Genomic DNA, 17,026 nt, shown 5'->3' with positions numbered 1-17,026 from the left:
GAGGGATGTGGGTTTTTTTGCTTTTTTTTTCTTGATGGATTTTGTTAAGTGATCTCTTTACTTCAGACTTTATGAAAGTATTTTTAACTAGTCTCAAAACAAACAAAACAAACAATACAACTATTCTCTTTCACAAATTACAGTACATATTTATCATCAAAGCATTCATTTTTCAGGAGAAAGCTGCTTCAACAGTCTAAAGGTGAATCAAGAAATCAAGAATACTTTAGAATCGATTTGGCTGGTGCCAATGACCTTGAGACTGGCATCAAAAACCACTGAACAAAAAAGATGTGACCTCCTGCTGACCTGAGGTTTCCATGTTTATATAACATGTGTTCTCTTACAACACAGCCTCTACCACAGCACTTCATTTCACTTCAACTTACACATAACGCACAGGAAGTTTGAAGTTTCGGGCAAAAATCTTTACTCACAAAGTATTGACTCAAAACTCTAATGAACTACTTACAACTGACCTCTTCGCTCTCCTGCTTGAACTTGAGAATTACTGCATGCATTAAACATCAGGGTATACAATTCACAAGCATAAATATGCAGGTGATCTGCATAATGCTAACAATCTGTACATCAGGCTGCTTCAGCTGCGCCACACGTAACCCTAGATCAACTGTTGATAGATACCATGTCCTTAGTAACATCAACTTTTCCAAAAAGTAAATGCTTTAGCACTGCTATATAATTAATCACCGAGGCTTTCATCTGATTCCTAGGGAACAAGCTCTCGAAATTATTTCAGAACTACTTAGCATTTTAAATTACCATCTTTTCTGCACACAGGCTTTTATGCGTTGCACCTCATCACAAAAAACAAGATAAGCATGGTTAAATACATTTCAAGGTTGCCAAGATAAAAGAGCCATGGGAATGCTACCTGATGTGGAAAATCGTACAAATTTCAAAATCTCTTCATTAATTCAGCAAAAAAGTGGTGATACAATGTTAGAATTTTTTGTGGAAACCTGGACCCTCAAGTCTGTAGGCTCCAGAAGAGAACAAATCTCATCATTTTCTACAGAAATACTCAGGAACAAAACTAGAATATCATCACAGAGGGCAAATCAATAACTAGTGAGTAAGATAATTACTGGTAAAATATATTTGCAATGAAACAGCAAATATCTGTCTTATGTTCAACAAAATCTCCTTGGTTATATTTTTATACCCTAGAACTATCAGTTAATGTGCAAATAATTGGATTGCTTAGACTACAGTAAAAAAAGAAGCACAATGAAATGCCATGAGTTTGTTTCTTTTCTTAATATTCAGGATGAGTAAGTATAACGACTTTTAAAGAGCATGGAAAAGGTAGCTATAAAAGCAAAAGCTACACAAAGTAAATAGACATACAGCTCTTACTCATCCCTTCCATCTAAAACATTAGAATTTTTATTGCCAATGCTTATTTAGAGAGATCATAAATGAAAAAGTTTTCAGACAAATTAGCTTTCTTTTTTTTTCCTCATTTTAAGTTTCAACTTTGGGCTGAAACCCATGGTATGTCCACCTGATTCTATGTAATTGAGATAGCACTTGATAAAGAATTGGAATTTATTGCCTCCCAGATTAGATGCAATGATAAATCATACAAGACTCAAGTCTACTAGAATGTGAAGTTAAATGGGTTTCAGATAAGCAGTCAGGAAGCTTTTTAGGCAAATCTGGTTTAGTTCACATTTGCAGTGAACTAATGCTATGAATGCAGAAGGTTACAGTACGGTTAAGGACTGATTTGACTGTTTGAGGAGTTACCCTACTTGTTGAGTGAAATAAAGGGAAAGTAGAAAAGGTAAGGTAGAAAAACTGGGAGAAAAAAAAAAAAAAAGAAAAATAACACAGACAGAAAAAAACAACCAGGATAGGGTGTGAATAGTCTGAAGGACAGTGGTATGGCACACTGTCACAGTTCATACAGTTCATAGTTCCCTCATACACTGTCATAGTTCCCTCACAGTTCATACTGCAACAAGTTTTGTCACTGAAGCTATCCTAGCTATGTCCCTTCCTGGGGATACATCCTGTTCTAGCATCAGGAGCTCTTCTGCTTCTAACAGCACAAATAATGCTTCTGCTGCAGACACGGAAGAACTTGCAGCAGAAAATGCCTTTTGCATATCAAAATGTAGTAATACAGTGAGATTTGTCGGCCAGGTATCTTTGATAGGGATTAGTCAGGACCTTAACACATGGTGATACACCAGCAAAACCTTCTAGCGTAATTTGAGCGAACAGGACATTATGACCTCATCAAAAACGTGAAAAGATTGCAGAGCTCACTCTTGGATCAAGGTAGTTTGAAAAGATACTTTAAAAAATGCATAGATAAATAACCAAAGAGCAGTCATCTAATCATATCAGAGAGTAGGAAGAACTAAGAGATATGACATCTGAGAATTATAAGACTGTTTAATGGAAAAATGACAACTTTTGGAAGCTCTAATTTGCGAAAAGGTAACAGGATGATATTCATGGTGCTTCATTCTCAACTTAACATACTATATTACCTGTACATCCCTTACTGAAACAGTCTGGATTCACCCCACACTGCAAATCTTTTTAAAATACTAAAATTTCAACTTGGGAAATGTTTTCCATTTACTCGGTCATTGTCTCTCTGTCCCTTCCATTCCATTCTCTGGTGCTAATATCAACTACTGCCTAGGATGGGATGTCCATATTTCTGAATTTTACTTCAGAAGGTGTCCAACAAAGCATCTTTAGAAACACTAAACAGAAGCAGCAAGTTATCATTCGGGAATACGTCAATTGGAATTTGCTTCCTAGCATTGCTCCAAGCCAACAAGCAAATCCTTACCCTTACCAACCAAGCAGAACAAGAACAGACAAGCCATAATCAAATCAGTGACCTCATATTTCAAAAAGTTCAAAAGTTATTGCTTTATACATATCTGTCTGTGATATTTTGCAAACTGGACAGCAAACTGAGGAATCCTCAAAGGAACAAAATACAGAGTTACTGACTCTACCAATTGTGACAAAAAGTAATGTACAGCAAATCTTATCTCAGCACACCCTGGTGAAATGAAGTTACAGATTGCTAATGTTTATTTCAGCATGCTCACCATGGCAACTGAAATAACTGCATATTTAGGTTTACAAGATTTCCTATTCTTTTTTTCCAGCTTGGATCTGTTTTCTTAGGAACAACAATTTAAAAGAACCATCTGCACACATCCGTCAACTGAAACAATAAAATCAGTTTCACAGAACATACCTATGATGGCCGATATGTCTTGCTCTTTTAATGTGTCCAACTCCCTTACATCCTGCTGTGGGACACCCTCCATGCTCCAAAGCTTCCACCAGTTCCAAGGGACCTGCATGCCAGGTGAAATTACAAATGAGATTTAAGAAAACTATCTAATATTTAAAAGCTATATAAATATGCACATATACCAGTGCATTGTAGCAAGCATGAAGAAATAAGTAAACAGAAATACTTTAATAATACATTCAGTAAATACATGATGGAGATTTAAACAACCTAATCCACTGGAGAAATAATTTTATTCCATGCGAGTAAATCTCTACAACAGAACTACATCTACATAAAGAACACAAATCTTGGAGGAGCGGCATGACATCAAATTTCTCTTCTACTATCTACATTTAGTTGGAAACTGGTTGTTTTGCAAGAGCACAGAAAAAGTAAGCTACCCTATCCCTGTTCTTGAAGACAGGGATGTGTTTGTAATGTGTACTATTCGTACACATTTTTAGCTGAATTTTTCCTGTAAAAAAGATGTAAATGAAGGCTGAAAACACTACTAAAAAGAACAAGAGATTTATTACTTTTTCACTTCTCTGAATTTATGTGTCTACCTGATTTTCATCAACAGGTACAATGATGCCTGCAGAGACATCAAAGGATGTCATAAGGAGCTTTGAGGCCCAAGCAAACATAATACATAACCCCCAGTTTCACAGCGAGTGAGAGACAGCCATGCTCCAGTACATGACACTGGGAACACCTGCTGAGCCTCTGCAGGAATGCACTGGCCCCCTCTAGATACCAGTTCTTCTTGAACAACACATGAACTTGTATCTCCCCCTACAGATAACAATACAGACATGAAAAGGTCTATTTAAATATCTCTCCAGATGAAAGATTCTTGCTCGCAGATGGATACTGAAAGACAGAGAATTATTACGTGTAATTAGAGCAGCCTAAAAGCCTTTTTTACCAAATGTTCCAGCTATGCAAAAATTACAGAACTATCACTACACTGAAGTCCAAAGACTTCTATAGCCTTTAATGACTGTAATTGGTGAGAGAACAGGGAATTTTACCTTCTCTACCTTTATACAGAAATCACGCTTATAATGTAGCAAGTAAGTGGACTCAGAGGAAGAGTTATCTGAATAGGGATGTTTCTGTAAAGAGAAGTCTTGCTTCACTGATGTTCTGATTTTGAAAAAATTAACTCCCTATAACTATTCTCTCTTCACTTAAAAAATCTGAACTCTTTAAAAATGTAATTTAAATGGGCTGTTAAACTGGTTGTCCATGTTTTTGTGAGAAGCTGCTGTTTGCATCCTGTGAAACAATGTTAAAATCAACACCAATACTTGGCTCTTAATTCCCTAACTGCTATCAAAAAGGTCATAATCCTTCATGATGACTTAATTACATCTGAAAACACTATGAATACATGAATACTAGGAACTGCTCTAGACTAATATTGCTAACATTGCACAGCATTCACACAAAGCTTCTAATGTGAAAGACAGGGATCTGGACCTCATCGTCAAAAGTCCTATCATACAAACTGAGGCAGAAACTGTCTTGCGAAATATTTTCTTCCCTCCTCATGAAACCCTTGCAGAAGTCTGGAAATGCCTTTTGACTTACCCGGAAGCAATATTAACATTTTTAAAATATTCTACATGGTAATAATACAAAGTCATATTGTTGGATTAAGATTTTATTCAGTAATCATTCTATTTTATAAGTATTTGTGTAGATTATTACTTTTTTTCCTATTTAATGGATGGTCAACTTCCCCTCCTGTCATATCATCCATCTTAATTTTTGTAGCTTAACAGAAATTTACTTCTACCAGTCACAACCTAAAAGGGATGAGCAGTGCCTCCTAAGCCACCACCTAGAGGAGATGATGCGCTGGGCACCTGTACCTCATTTCTTTTAATGTCTCAAAAAAAAAGAATTTACGTATTTTATACTCCTACCTAGGCTAAGATTTTTATTTATTTATCAATCTTACCTAATAGAAATGTTGTAACCTTATTCAGCCCTTCTGCCATATGATACAATTTTTATGTAAGTGGCCACAGAATACTTTTCTGACTGGGCTGCTCTTTCAGCACACAGGACAGCACATCTCAGATTAAGAAGCAGACATGCAGCATTCTGTCTTCTCCTCATTATTCACTTTGTGCTTTGGCACTTACGGCACTCTATTCAGATTCTGAAGGCAGAATGATTAACTTCCTAACAGGCAGTCATCACTGTACTGCTGGAGTGCTCAGAAAACTAATGAATATACTCTGATCACACCCCGGGTAGGAATAATTTCTTCTTGGCATTCAGAGACATTGACTTGAGGTATTGTGATTTTCAGGTAACACATTCACACTTATCTCAGTTATTTTATATAATGTGACTTATCTCAGTTATTTTACAATTTTTTTTATGTGAGTACTCGGCATTGCTCAGCATTTTTTATTTTCCAAGCACAGCTGTTTCTGACCTTCTAACAGCTGTGAATACTCAGCACTTGTGCAAACCACACCTCAGAGTTACTACATAAACCAATCTCAGAGAAGAGCACTCACTTAAAAACTCATCTGTTCAAAGTCTGGCTAAAGTGATTTCACTGCCATTATCCAGAAACACAGTGGACTAGGCAGGGATATATTTATATTTACCAAAATATCTCTTTTCCCTGCAACCTCTCCCACTTCTTCAACAAGTAAAACAAAATCCCTAGAGAGGACAAGTTGGTAAATCCAGTGTTATTATTGGTACCATGCTTCTGTTAAATTTATTTTCAAAGTGGGCACCATTAATCCCTCTTTGCTCAGCTGAAGAAGAAAAGGAAGTTTGTTGTTTGGAGGATTTGCCACAGCATTTGAAAGCAGTGCCTTCTCAGTACACTCTGGACTCCTTTGAGCCGAAAAGCGTAGTAAGCATCAAGAGAGATGTGAACAAAGGATCTTAAGAGTGATACCCTACACCCCTACTGAGTGCCACAGCAGTTCCAGGGCTGGCTTTGAGAGGGCCAGGATTTTACACAACAGATCTTTCACATCGCTTCTGGTTTTGACTATGGTTCTTGTATTTCCATTGCAGTAAGGGTCAATAAAACCATCTACTAAAAAGTGATTAATTACTGACTGTTGATTTTGCACTAAATGTCACATTTGCAATTATTTTGCATATCCTAGTGGCTTCTCTTCTTTGAATGGCACTGGCATTCAAAAGATAGCATAGCACACATGCCTTTTACCATCATTACATTACAGTGTGGTTTCCCTTACTAAGTGGGGGCTGAAGAGGGTGTCCAGTTTTCATACACCAGCCTGCAGGATGGATATCAGGGCTGTCAACATCAGTCCAATAATCATAAATACTATCCCAGCCATCAAAATGAACCTAAAATACAAAAAGGAGAATAGTGCATTTTAGATCAGGAAAAATCTCCGTAAAATCATTTTACCTGAGTAATCTCTAGAAATGACATGTCCAGTAGAGAAGTCACTTTCAGAGAACTATTTAAGTTACACAGAAAATACATGTACATTACATTCTGGACTCAGGCATACTCTCACTAAAGTAAACAGTAAGCAACCATATGTCATATGGTTGTTTACTGTGTTGTCAGGCTCAAATCCCAGAAATAATGCAGTTCTCACATTAGTTCTCACATTAATTATTTAAATTAAGCATAAATTTCTGCCCTTTTCATGTCTCAAAAAATCACGCCCCAAAATCCACGTTTTTAAATCTCCTGTTTGAATTGGATTTAAGAACAGCAGAGCAGTAAAGCAAAGGACTACAAAAATGAAATTTATCTATAAAAGACAAACAATCCCCCCATCATACAAGCAACAATTTTACTAAAATCAGATTATACAGGATAAAGAGTTGAAACTGAAGAGAAAATGAAGCATGTTACTTCACAGGACAGCACCAGTATGGGTTATGCACACATTTTTTCACATGAAAGCTACATATCTTCAAATCTTGCATGACCTCTGTACCAGTAAACTCCTCGCATCTCTCACATGCCCAGATGTGGATGCACGTACACACAGACACACATAAACAGAGCTCTTTCAACAGATGCTACAGAGTCAAGTTACTGCCCTAGAAGTTACAAATCCTGTCATTTAATACATTAGACTGCGGAGTGAGATTTTTCTTTATTTTGAGATGGGTTTTTTTTTCATTTCCATTTTTTTTATTTTGCATATCCAACTTGAAGTAGAAAATGTGTAGGTGTGAAGATACTAGTTCTGATGACTTCCTACCAGCAGTTCATTCAGGTGATTCAAAGTGAAAAGTCAGCTGCATCTCCTACTTGAATTAACAGGTATACCTAGTAAATCTGTACAATCTGCAAACATACACATCCTTCATTTCTAATTGGATATCTGGTATATGTTAGTGCTTCTAACACAAGGCCTTCAGAGTGAAAACTGATTTCATACAATGAAAGAGAATTAATTCAAGTACACAGCTTCTGCAAAACAGATTAAAAATACTTTAACTTAGCTTAATCCAATCCAAAGCAAATAATTAACAGGAACTTCAGAATTGCAGAAATCACTGACAAAGGACAAAGGATCAAGGCTCTTTCATATCTCCCATATATCTCTCTCTTCCCCTTAGAAACTTATAGAAACAGATTCAGTTAACCTAGACCAAGTATTATGTGGTCCCTAATACAAATATCAAAGCAGCCCTTTGACATGTGATATTAAAAAAATCACATTTCTTGATAGAATTGGACAAGTTGGACAATTGTCTTCTATCAACTATTCCCAAAGCAATTTCCTAATATATTCAACTCTGCTCTCTAACTACCCACCTCAGCACAAGTATCTAAGAGGACAATAACACAACAATAACATATATCAATCAGTGATAAGCAAGAGTAAAAGCTTAGCAGGACTTATTTCTTTTCATGGTTAATTTTACAACTACAGGATTTTGGTTTTATGAAGTCCTGATCATTTACTTAAGTAGGATATTACAATAAGACAGAGAAACTTACTTTTATTCTATAGTCATCAGTATCTACAATGGTTGCTACTCTGATAAATACTGGATTTCTCTTGTCAACCACTTCAAGTTTCATATTTTTCTGAAAGCCATGAGAAGGTTTCTAGAAAAGAAGAACAATACTATGTGAAACAACGAAACTTCAAAAGCTGATGCAGCTATAAAATATATATAACCCATCAGAAATTTTATGCCTTTATTTTTTCAAATCTGCCCTCCCTCTACTAGAAATTCAAGCATAAAAACATAATTCAAACAAGTGTTATCACTATAGTGAAACAAAATAACTGCTTTGGGGTTTCAGGTTCTCCTGGAGTGGACTGGATTCAAGCCATCCGAGGATGTAAATGGGTATCTTTGGCTTGAATCAGTTTTTTTTCCTAAATTCTCTAGCAAAGTTTTCCTAGAGGTTTTGGCCAACAGTTTCATTACAGTATTTAATAAGGCATTACATACCAGCTGCCTGAAATGTCTATGAAATTGTCTACAGGAAGCATATTTGAGCTTTCTGATAGGTATTTTTGTTTCATGAATCAAACTCTTTTTCAGTCTCCTACTCAAAACATAACTAATTCACAGCATAACAGTAACAAACAGGACCAAATGCCTGGGTTTGTAATACTATTTTGATAAAATTAGTGTCTTTGGTAGGAGTATCAGATTTTGTGTTTGTCATCTGTAGTTATGAAAACTAAAGCAAAATTATTTCCATTTTAAAGGAACATATTCACAAGGCAAGTAATGAGGTTTATCCTAATTTTTATGAAAATAATGTATCTGTAGCTCTAGGACTTTGCAGAATATGGGTGTTTTTCCTTCAGCTGCAGCTTAAGAACTCAATTTTCTCCCACAATACAACACAAAACACTGTTACTGTCTCAGATATAAACTATTAACTTCCTAATCCTTGCTTGGAGTATTTGGCTGAGAATGTAAGATTGAGAAACATTACCAAGACAGACACACCTTGGGGTGATAAACCACAGGTCATGAATAACCTCTGGTAATCTTCTGACCCCAGGAACTGCTATAAACACCACATTTTGCCTTTGGTTAATCCAGGTCTTAGCAAAGTTGAGAATTAGTGTCCCTAATATGAAAAGCTGAGGCAAACGTGCTTCAGTGTGCTGTGAGACAAGGGCTGGGAGCTACAAGGGCCACCCAATTCTGGCTCCCAACAGCAATCCGAGATGAACAGCGGGATGGAGCAGCTCTCCTGCGAGGAAAGCCTGAGAGAATTGGGTTTGTTCAGCCTGGAAAAGAGACGGCTTAGGGGGGATCTAATTGTAGCCTTCCAGTACCTGAAGGGAGCCTACGAGAAAGACGGAGAGGGGCCTTTTCGCAAGGGCACGTAGTGACAGGACAAGGGGGAATGATTTCAAACTAAAAGAGAGTAGGTTTAGATTAGATATTAGGAAATAATACTTTACTGTGAGGATGATGGGGCACTTGAACAGGTTGCCTAGAAATGTGGATGTCCAACCCCTTGAAGTGTTCCAGGCCAGGCTGGATGGAGCTCTGAGCAACCTGGTCTAGTGGAAGGTGTCCCTGTCCATGGCAGGGGGATTGGAATCAGATGATATTTAAGGTCCCTTCCAGCTCAAGTCATTGTGTGATTCCTTTCTGAAGTACTGACCATCACTGAAATCTTAAGAGCTCAAGATGGATCACTGAAAGAAACTGGCAAGTACAAAGACAAAAGAAAAGGATGGTGCCCACAAACACCATAGATAACCTGGGGAGCTGCCTGTGGATACTGCCCACATGCCCTAGCTGCAAGCTTACAGAAGAAAAACTCTGCTAAAGGGCACTGAAAACAAGCCCAAGACAATGGACTAGATGGACAAGCAGACTAACCTCTTGCATTCATTTTTACACTGCATCTACTGCACCATATAAAATGTACAGAAATACACATCTTCAAAATATGTTATCATGACTCAGTAGCTATCTCATTATTTGTAATACGGCAGTAATTTTCCATAGCAAATTACACTCATTAGTAATACATTTGTAGCATTTAATCCCATTTATAATAATTAAAATAATACATTAATAGTAATTTATAATAATCTGATTTCTAACAGTGAACTGCAAACTTGCATAAAAATAAACCCCCTATATACCTATATGCAACTAATTAATTGGATACATTTGGAAACATAGGAGCACCATATATGTATTATCTTCTTAAACAAATTAATTACATGAACTTAAAAGCATGAAAGAAATGTAAGCATTTTCTCACCACTTTAAAAGCCCTTGCAGGTGCAGGTAATGAACTGGTTTCTTCCAAATATTTCTCCCAAGAAAAATGCTTAGCATGTGGATAATCTGGCACAGACGAAACACAAGCAAAATTAAACACAGCAGTGCAAAAAAATTAAGTTAATGTCTAATTTACAGCGTGCCTAGCACTTTTATAATACTGTTTTGATTTATACACCGGACTTATAAAATCATTGCAAGAAAGTCTCTTCTAAATTGTCTCTGACAAATTCACCATACAGGTCAAAAGAGTCAACAATCCTCTCATACACACTACTGAGTAGCTATTGTACACGATTGCTCTGGATATGAGAATATTCTGCGAATCCCTTTGCAATATAAATAATGTGGAATGGAAAAATCTGTCCACTTAACTGAGGAAATTAATTCAAGTAATGAACAGTCATTCACTGGTAATCAATCTAATCAGTGATAGCTTTGTACCATGGTTGAGCACACCTGACTACCTGTTAGTCTTTTAGTGAGCAATTTTTTACTAAGTTTCTAACAAAATAACCTGGACATTTATGAATAATCTACAGACATCAAAGAAGATGTTGCCTTTCTCAGATAATGTTATGTTTATAAACACTCTAGGGAAGAAACTCAAAGACAGATTGGCTGTTAAAGAAAAGGCAGTGCCTGTCCTTCAACTTTACTCTGCACCAGAAGTTAAACTTGAAGTTTAAATATTAGTATTCGTAAGCTAGAAGAGAACAAAACCAATTCTAATTTGTTTTACAAGGGATTCACTGAATAATAGGCTGCAATTAACCTCCTGGCAGACAGACTGCTTATGACTGACTTTTCAAGAGTGCTGGCTATTAGAATTTTTGTCAAAGTTGGTTTTAACCAATTAAAACTTTCCATGTTCTCAAACCCCAGATGTCAGTTTCTGCAACAGAGCATCTAGGTCATCCAGCCATACACAACAGTCCTAAAAAACAGTCTCAAGTTTCACACTAATGAATACACTTCCCTCCTTCTTTATCATCTCTCTCATAGCATTTTCCTTCATTTCAAAGACCCCTTACAAGTTTGATTCCTTGATCACATTAATACAATTTTTTCATCAATCCATTACTTGCACACTCAGTTCACATGAAGATGTTTCTCTCCTGCAATGACCCCATGCACTTGGAATTTGCTTTATCAGCATTTTCAGAATGTGAGTCTTAGAGTACATGTCAGCCATTCAGCCAAAATTACAAAGTTGTTCAGATTTCAAGGGATATCTTTGGAGCAGATGTCTCTTTACTAAATCAGCATACTTAATGCCAAACATCTATTATATTTCTATTTTCAATATATAAAGTCCTGTAAAAAATTTTACAGGACTTAATTTTATAGCTCTGCAAATATAAATTCCTGATTACAGAAGGAAAAAAAATCAGGAGAGGTAACAGAAACCTTGTTGTAAATTTTAATGATGCTAGCTGACTATAGCCACCTGAAATCTTTCAGACATGTAACAATATACAAACCTGGTGGGGTGATGAGAGTTCTTTTATGTTCTTTACACCATCCAACAGGATGAATATGTGGGCTAGCTGCCTCACACCTGGAGGAAGGGGAGAAAAAAAGGGCCTGAAAATGCAGCTCTTCAGACATCCTATTATGCTTACAAACCAAGACCTACAAGAGAGACTTAAATTCCAAACAACCCACAACACCTTCAACTTAAACTGCAAACATAACCTGAAGACACAAACACATCTAACACAGACTTGTTACCACCTATACAAGCATAAGGCTTTATGTACAATTTTACTGGAAGATCAAGAAAATCAAGTCCTTTAAATTAGTGGTAGATGTCTTTTGAGAAGCTATGATGCTGGATCTGAAAAATTCACAAGCAGACACTCTTGGTAGAATCGTGTTGGCTAGTTGCAAGAACACCATAATTCCATCAAAGACAGATGGAGTCTTGCAATGCCAAGACCAAAATCTGAAACCAAAACCTTAAAGATCTTGATTAATGGTCCATGTTGCACCTGGAGGCAGAGGGGAAAATCACATATAACTGCAACGTACTGCCAATAGCAAGAAAAATTCAAAACTGGATTCTGAGTGGCTTAAATGGAGCTATAAATATGTTACTGTAACCCAGCAGCACATAAGCAAAGTAAGTCTGAGAAAAACTCTGAGAAAAAAAACCAAACCAAAAACCCAAACCAAAACAAAAAAAAAATCCAAAAAACCAAGCATTTTAGGCCCCAAACTACATGAAAGAATTAGTGACCCAAGACTGCAAACTGCTCTTAAGAAACAGATCAAACTTATACTCCAAGGGTTAACAACTTCCCGTATTTTCTGTAAAGTGCATCCTATTTTGCACTACTGCTGTTGCCTGTGGCACACCAAAAGAGCTACAGAAGACTAGCAGAGGCAAGGTGAGCTGTATGTGCTGGCATGTGTCTGAAGCAGTGAGAGACAGTGCTCTCACTGGGTCAGTTATATTGTGCACAGACCAAAGCAAACGTGAGTGCTGACAATCAAGTCCTCTTACAAAACAAAAGAGACACACACTGTAAAGAAACTGATGTAAAAGCAGACAAGATAAAACCTGTTTAAGTCTTCTGTAATATTAAATTATTATGTATAGAACTACATATCCTTATTACTTATTAGGATATCATTTCATAACATAACATATTTTGCACAATAAAACACGGTGTATATAATGTATATACTACAATTAATATATTAGTACTCAATATTATTAGTAAAGGCAAAAAGTAAGACTGATCTACAGGAAAAGTAAAAAGCTATCAGACTCTGCTATGAAACATGTACCATCCCTACACGTGCACTGATACTTACTGATGGTTTTTGAGCTGGCCGAACAATTGACAGTGCTTTTTTAATGAAATACATTGTATTTATGTAGCCAGGATGACTAAGAAACACAAAAGGCTGACACAAAAGGCTAGCATCACTCTGCATGGCACTGCACTACACCGTGCGAACACATTGTTTGCCTCTATTTAGAAAACTCATCCATTATAACCATGTAATACCCATGTAGATCTGCCCTTAAGGACCTCACTTCTCTTAGGATCCTGCCTCCCCTAATTTCTTCTTTAGTTAGATAAACTCAGTACTACAGTGCACTACCTCTCTCCTCCACTATTTCCTATCCCTAAAGGTGTTTCAGTAGCTGACATTAAATATTTCCAGCTATGTCCCCCCTCTCTTCTGCAGAACCTCACCAGCATTTCCATCTCTCCAGTGGCCACGAGCTCAGTGTCCCACTCACTCCAAGGATCCAGCAAGGCCAAAAAAGTGATGCCCAAGTAAGCTGAAGTAGTTAAGGCCTTCATTCGCAGTTCCCCAGGGAGAGATCAAAAAACCAACTTTAAGCAGCCAAGCAATAGCCTAGACTCAAACACCGTGTCTCCCTCCTGTGTTTTGCAAACACTTCTCAAATACTTAATGAGAAAAGAAGACAAACAGAGAGCAACCATGCATGAAGACACATACTTCATATAATAATCACTGAGCAAAACACCAAACCACTTATGATCCAGTTTCTATTTAATTCCTCTCTGAAGTCAGTGTCTCTATCATTAGGCTGGAGAATAACAGGTATTCTCTCTACCTCAACCTGAGTTACTAATGCAAAATACCAAATAGTGTGGGGCTGCTCTCTCTGAGTATTATAAAATAATCGTTATCTGTATCTACCCAGAAAGTATTAGCATGCTGGAAGTTCAAATTAATTAGGTTCCCTTAATTAATATACTTCTAAAATATCATATGCTGATAATGTGCAATATCAAAAGGGGTGCAATGAGCCGTGCATGAGAGAAGAAACTAAAGGTAAATTATGCAGGCACTCCATAGTCTTAAGATTCAAAACACCAGGTCTGCAGATCTGGGACACAAACATACTTTAGGGATTGCAAAAGGAAACACAGCACAGAAAAGCTTGTAGGCTGGACCTTGGACTATACCACAATGCAGTTTTGAACCTTCACTGCATAAAAGAAAAACGAAAGAGCACAGCATAATTGAAATACATGGAGTAACATTTTTTTTTTTTTTTTGGTAACCTGAGAAGTATTTTACACGGTGTCTAAAACTTGGTATGGATAAACTTCAACAACAGAAATGCAGGCTGGGTGGTCTAGAGCATGGGCTCACAACAAGCCCTCCTCTAGCCTTCTACCTAAACAGAGTGAAGCACTAATGATGAAAAATACTGGCCAACATAACATCATTATCTTGTGGCTATATATATGAAACAATTCTGCTAGTATTTCTTTGTAATGATGCCAATCAGATAATTCCAAGCAAATAAAACCTACCCTAGATAGACTCTGTAATGGCTCTGACAATAGCCAAAGATCTTAACTCAGTTCATGAATACCAACTTTTTGTCCTTCTACAATATATAAAGCTATATTGTATGTATTTAATATTTATAGTATCACACCAGGTACTCTCTAAATCACTGAAGTTGCCATCAATAAAAGGAAGCAAAGGAAGCAAGAGATCTTTTGTGACAATTTAGCACTGTTAAAACTCAGAGCCTGACTCCTAGAAATGTTTTGCCTCCAAAAAATAAGAAAAAAACACCTAGTCTTTCATGCTTCCTCTGGCCTCTTCCTTTCTCTTTACAGTAACTCTGAAGAGAAGCTAACAAGAACGTGGGGCAGCACTCCCCTCTTTGATCCCTCTCACACTGGGAGTTTTACATGTATGAGGCATACTTCTGCACTGAAAAGACATATCCTCTTACTTCCTAAAATGCTTTGAAGTAAAGTTCACAAATGATTTTCAAAACTCTCCCAAGTTTAATTTGGAAACAAGTCCCATGTTCAGGATCACTATGGTATTATCAGTATTATACTTAAAATAATCAAGCAGATGTATAAAAACACTTATCAGGACAAGCCTCCTAAATGCATTTGGTTTGGTTTGATTTCTTAAGCACAGTTTGAACATAAATTTTAATAAAACTCTGAAAAGTGAATGCCACTGCACACACTTCTTGCCTTGAAGATTCAAAAAGAAGCAAACGACCAAGGAATGTCGCAATGAAAGAAGCATTCCTGGAAGATGCTCATTACAGTGAGCATGGAACTCAAAGCAACCTGTGATTCAACAGCATTGCAAAATAGCACTATGAAACATTTACAGACTTTCATTTGCTTTAAAAGAAAAGCCCAGTCATTACAGATAAGCCTATGAGCAGCTTCTGCAACTGCAGTGGGCTCAGGAAAAAGAAAGATCCGTGTTCCACCAAAATCAGATCACACAGTCCATCTTCACCTACTGATTTCACACAGCCTTTTTAGTTTCTAACAGTTAATTTTACAATAGAAAGTAGAGATCAGTAAAAGTCACACACAATTTAAAGTAAAATTATTATGCTTTAATGTGTCTTATTTAATGGACATGCATCTAGTTTGGAAGAACAACAATAGACTAAGCCTCAAGAGGTCAACTGGAATGTTAAAGGCTATGCTGACCTTTCACAATCAATTTGCCACATCCCACAGCTTTCTATTTCCTTTGTTCCAAAACAGAAGGCAGATCATCCAGCTCACATGCTTCATAAAACACAATGATCCATGAATTGTGAGGATGCTTACTAGGCCAAAAAAGGTTACCAACACTAGCAAGAGCTGAAGGATTTTGCACCTCCAAACCTACCTACTGCTGGACAACAGCAGAGCACCAACACCACCTTCTGCCGAGCAGTGGAGACATGACAAATGCACGCTCGACTAAAAAAACAAGATTACGATGTCCACACAATTCATGTCACTTCTGAACCATTCTTTCTGTTGTGTGAGAACATGCAAACAGAAAAAGAAATCTAATATCTATACTGGAAACTGAAGCTAATACAGAATGCTGAAGTGGAGCCAAAAGCAGCAGAGTGCACCAGCTGAACCTGTAAGAGAGCCACACAGAGGGACAGAACAAGTGACAGCTTGCTGAGCTGTGGACATCTTAACTACAGAAAAATACATCAAAGCAGTGAAGAGCTACATGATGTAAATGGCCAGGAAACAGTTCTGCAATAAGGAAAATCGAGGGCAGCTGACAACATGATTCCCTGGTGTGTGCACCACTTTGCCTGAAAGGAACACATGTAAGGTTCAGCAGTCCTTAACTCACTGCAGGAGGGCACATCCCAGTGGGGGAGACACACATGGCAGACGACTTAATATTCTTCTACTGATCACTTTCACCTGTCCTGCTAATTTTTCCCAAAGATCTGTTTCACATACACAGCTCATCCCAACTAGATCAAGGGAGATGGATGATAATGCTTGCTGCTGAAAAAGTTAATACTTAATTATTTTAGCAAAATATTTCATTAAAATAGGTCTCCACCTGATGCTCTGGACAGATTTTTTAATTAAATGGTCAGCACTGTCTTTACAATAAGTGTATGTATTATAATAATTTTCTATTTTGAGATGATTTCTGATTTTCCCTTTTGGGAAACAA

At 37.1% G+C, this 17,026-nt stretch overlaps 1 protein-coding gene across 6 annotated transcripts in view; it reads right to left on the bottom strand.

The window, feature by feature from the left end:
* Positions 1-17,026, bottom strand: part of L3MBTL3 (L3MBTL histone methyl-lysine binding protein 3) — a 78,949-nt gene that overhangs the window by 19,916 nt on the left and 42,007 nt on the right. For all 6 annotated transcript variants that reach the window (XM_038131704.1, XM_038131706.1, XM_038131707.1 and 3 more), the window contains exons 12-16: positions 12,043-12,119; positions 10,539-10,624; positions 8,283-8,393; positions 6,544-6,658; positions 3,257-3,359 (exon numbers count right to left, since the gene is read on the bottom strand). In XM_038131704.1, coding sequence (XP_037987632.1) covers positions 3,257-3,359; positions 6,544-6,658; positions 8,283-8,393; positions 10,539-10,624; positions 12,043-12,119 — 492 coding nt within the window. The remainder of the gene's footprint in view (positions 1-3,256; positions 3,360-6,543; positions 6,659-8,282; positions 8,394-10,538; positions 10,625-12,042; positions 12,120-17,026) is intronic.

The sequence above is a fragment of the Motacilla alba genome, chromosome 3 (assembly GCF_015832195.1).
Source record: "Motacilla alba alba isolate MOTALB_02 chromosome 3, Motacilla_alba_V1.0_pri, whole genome shotgun sequence".
In the NCBI taxonomy this organism is placed as follows: Eukaryota; Metazoa; Chordata; class Aves; order Passeriformes; family Motacillidae; genus Motacilla; species Motacilla alba.
This window is presented reverse-complemented; position numbering and strand designations above follow the sequence as displayed.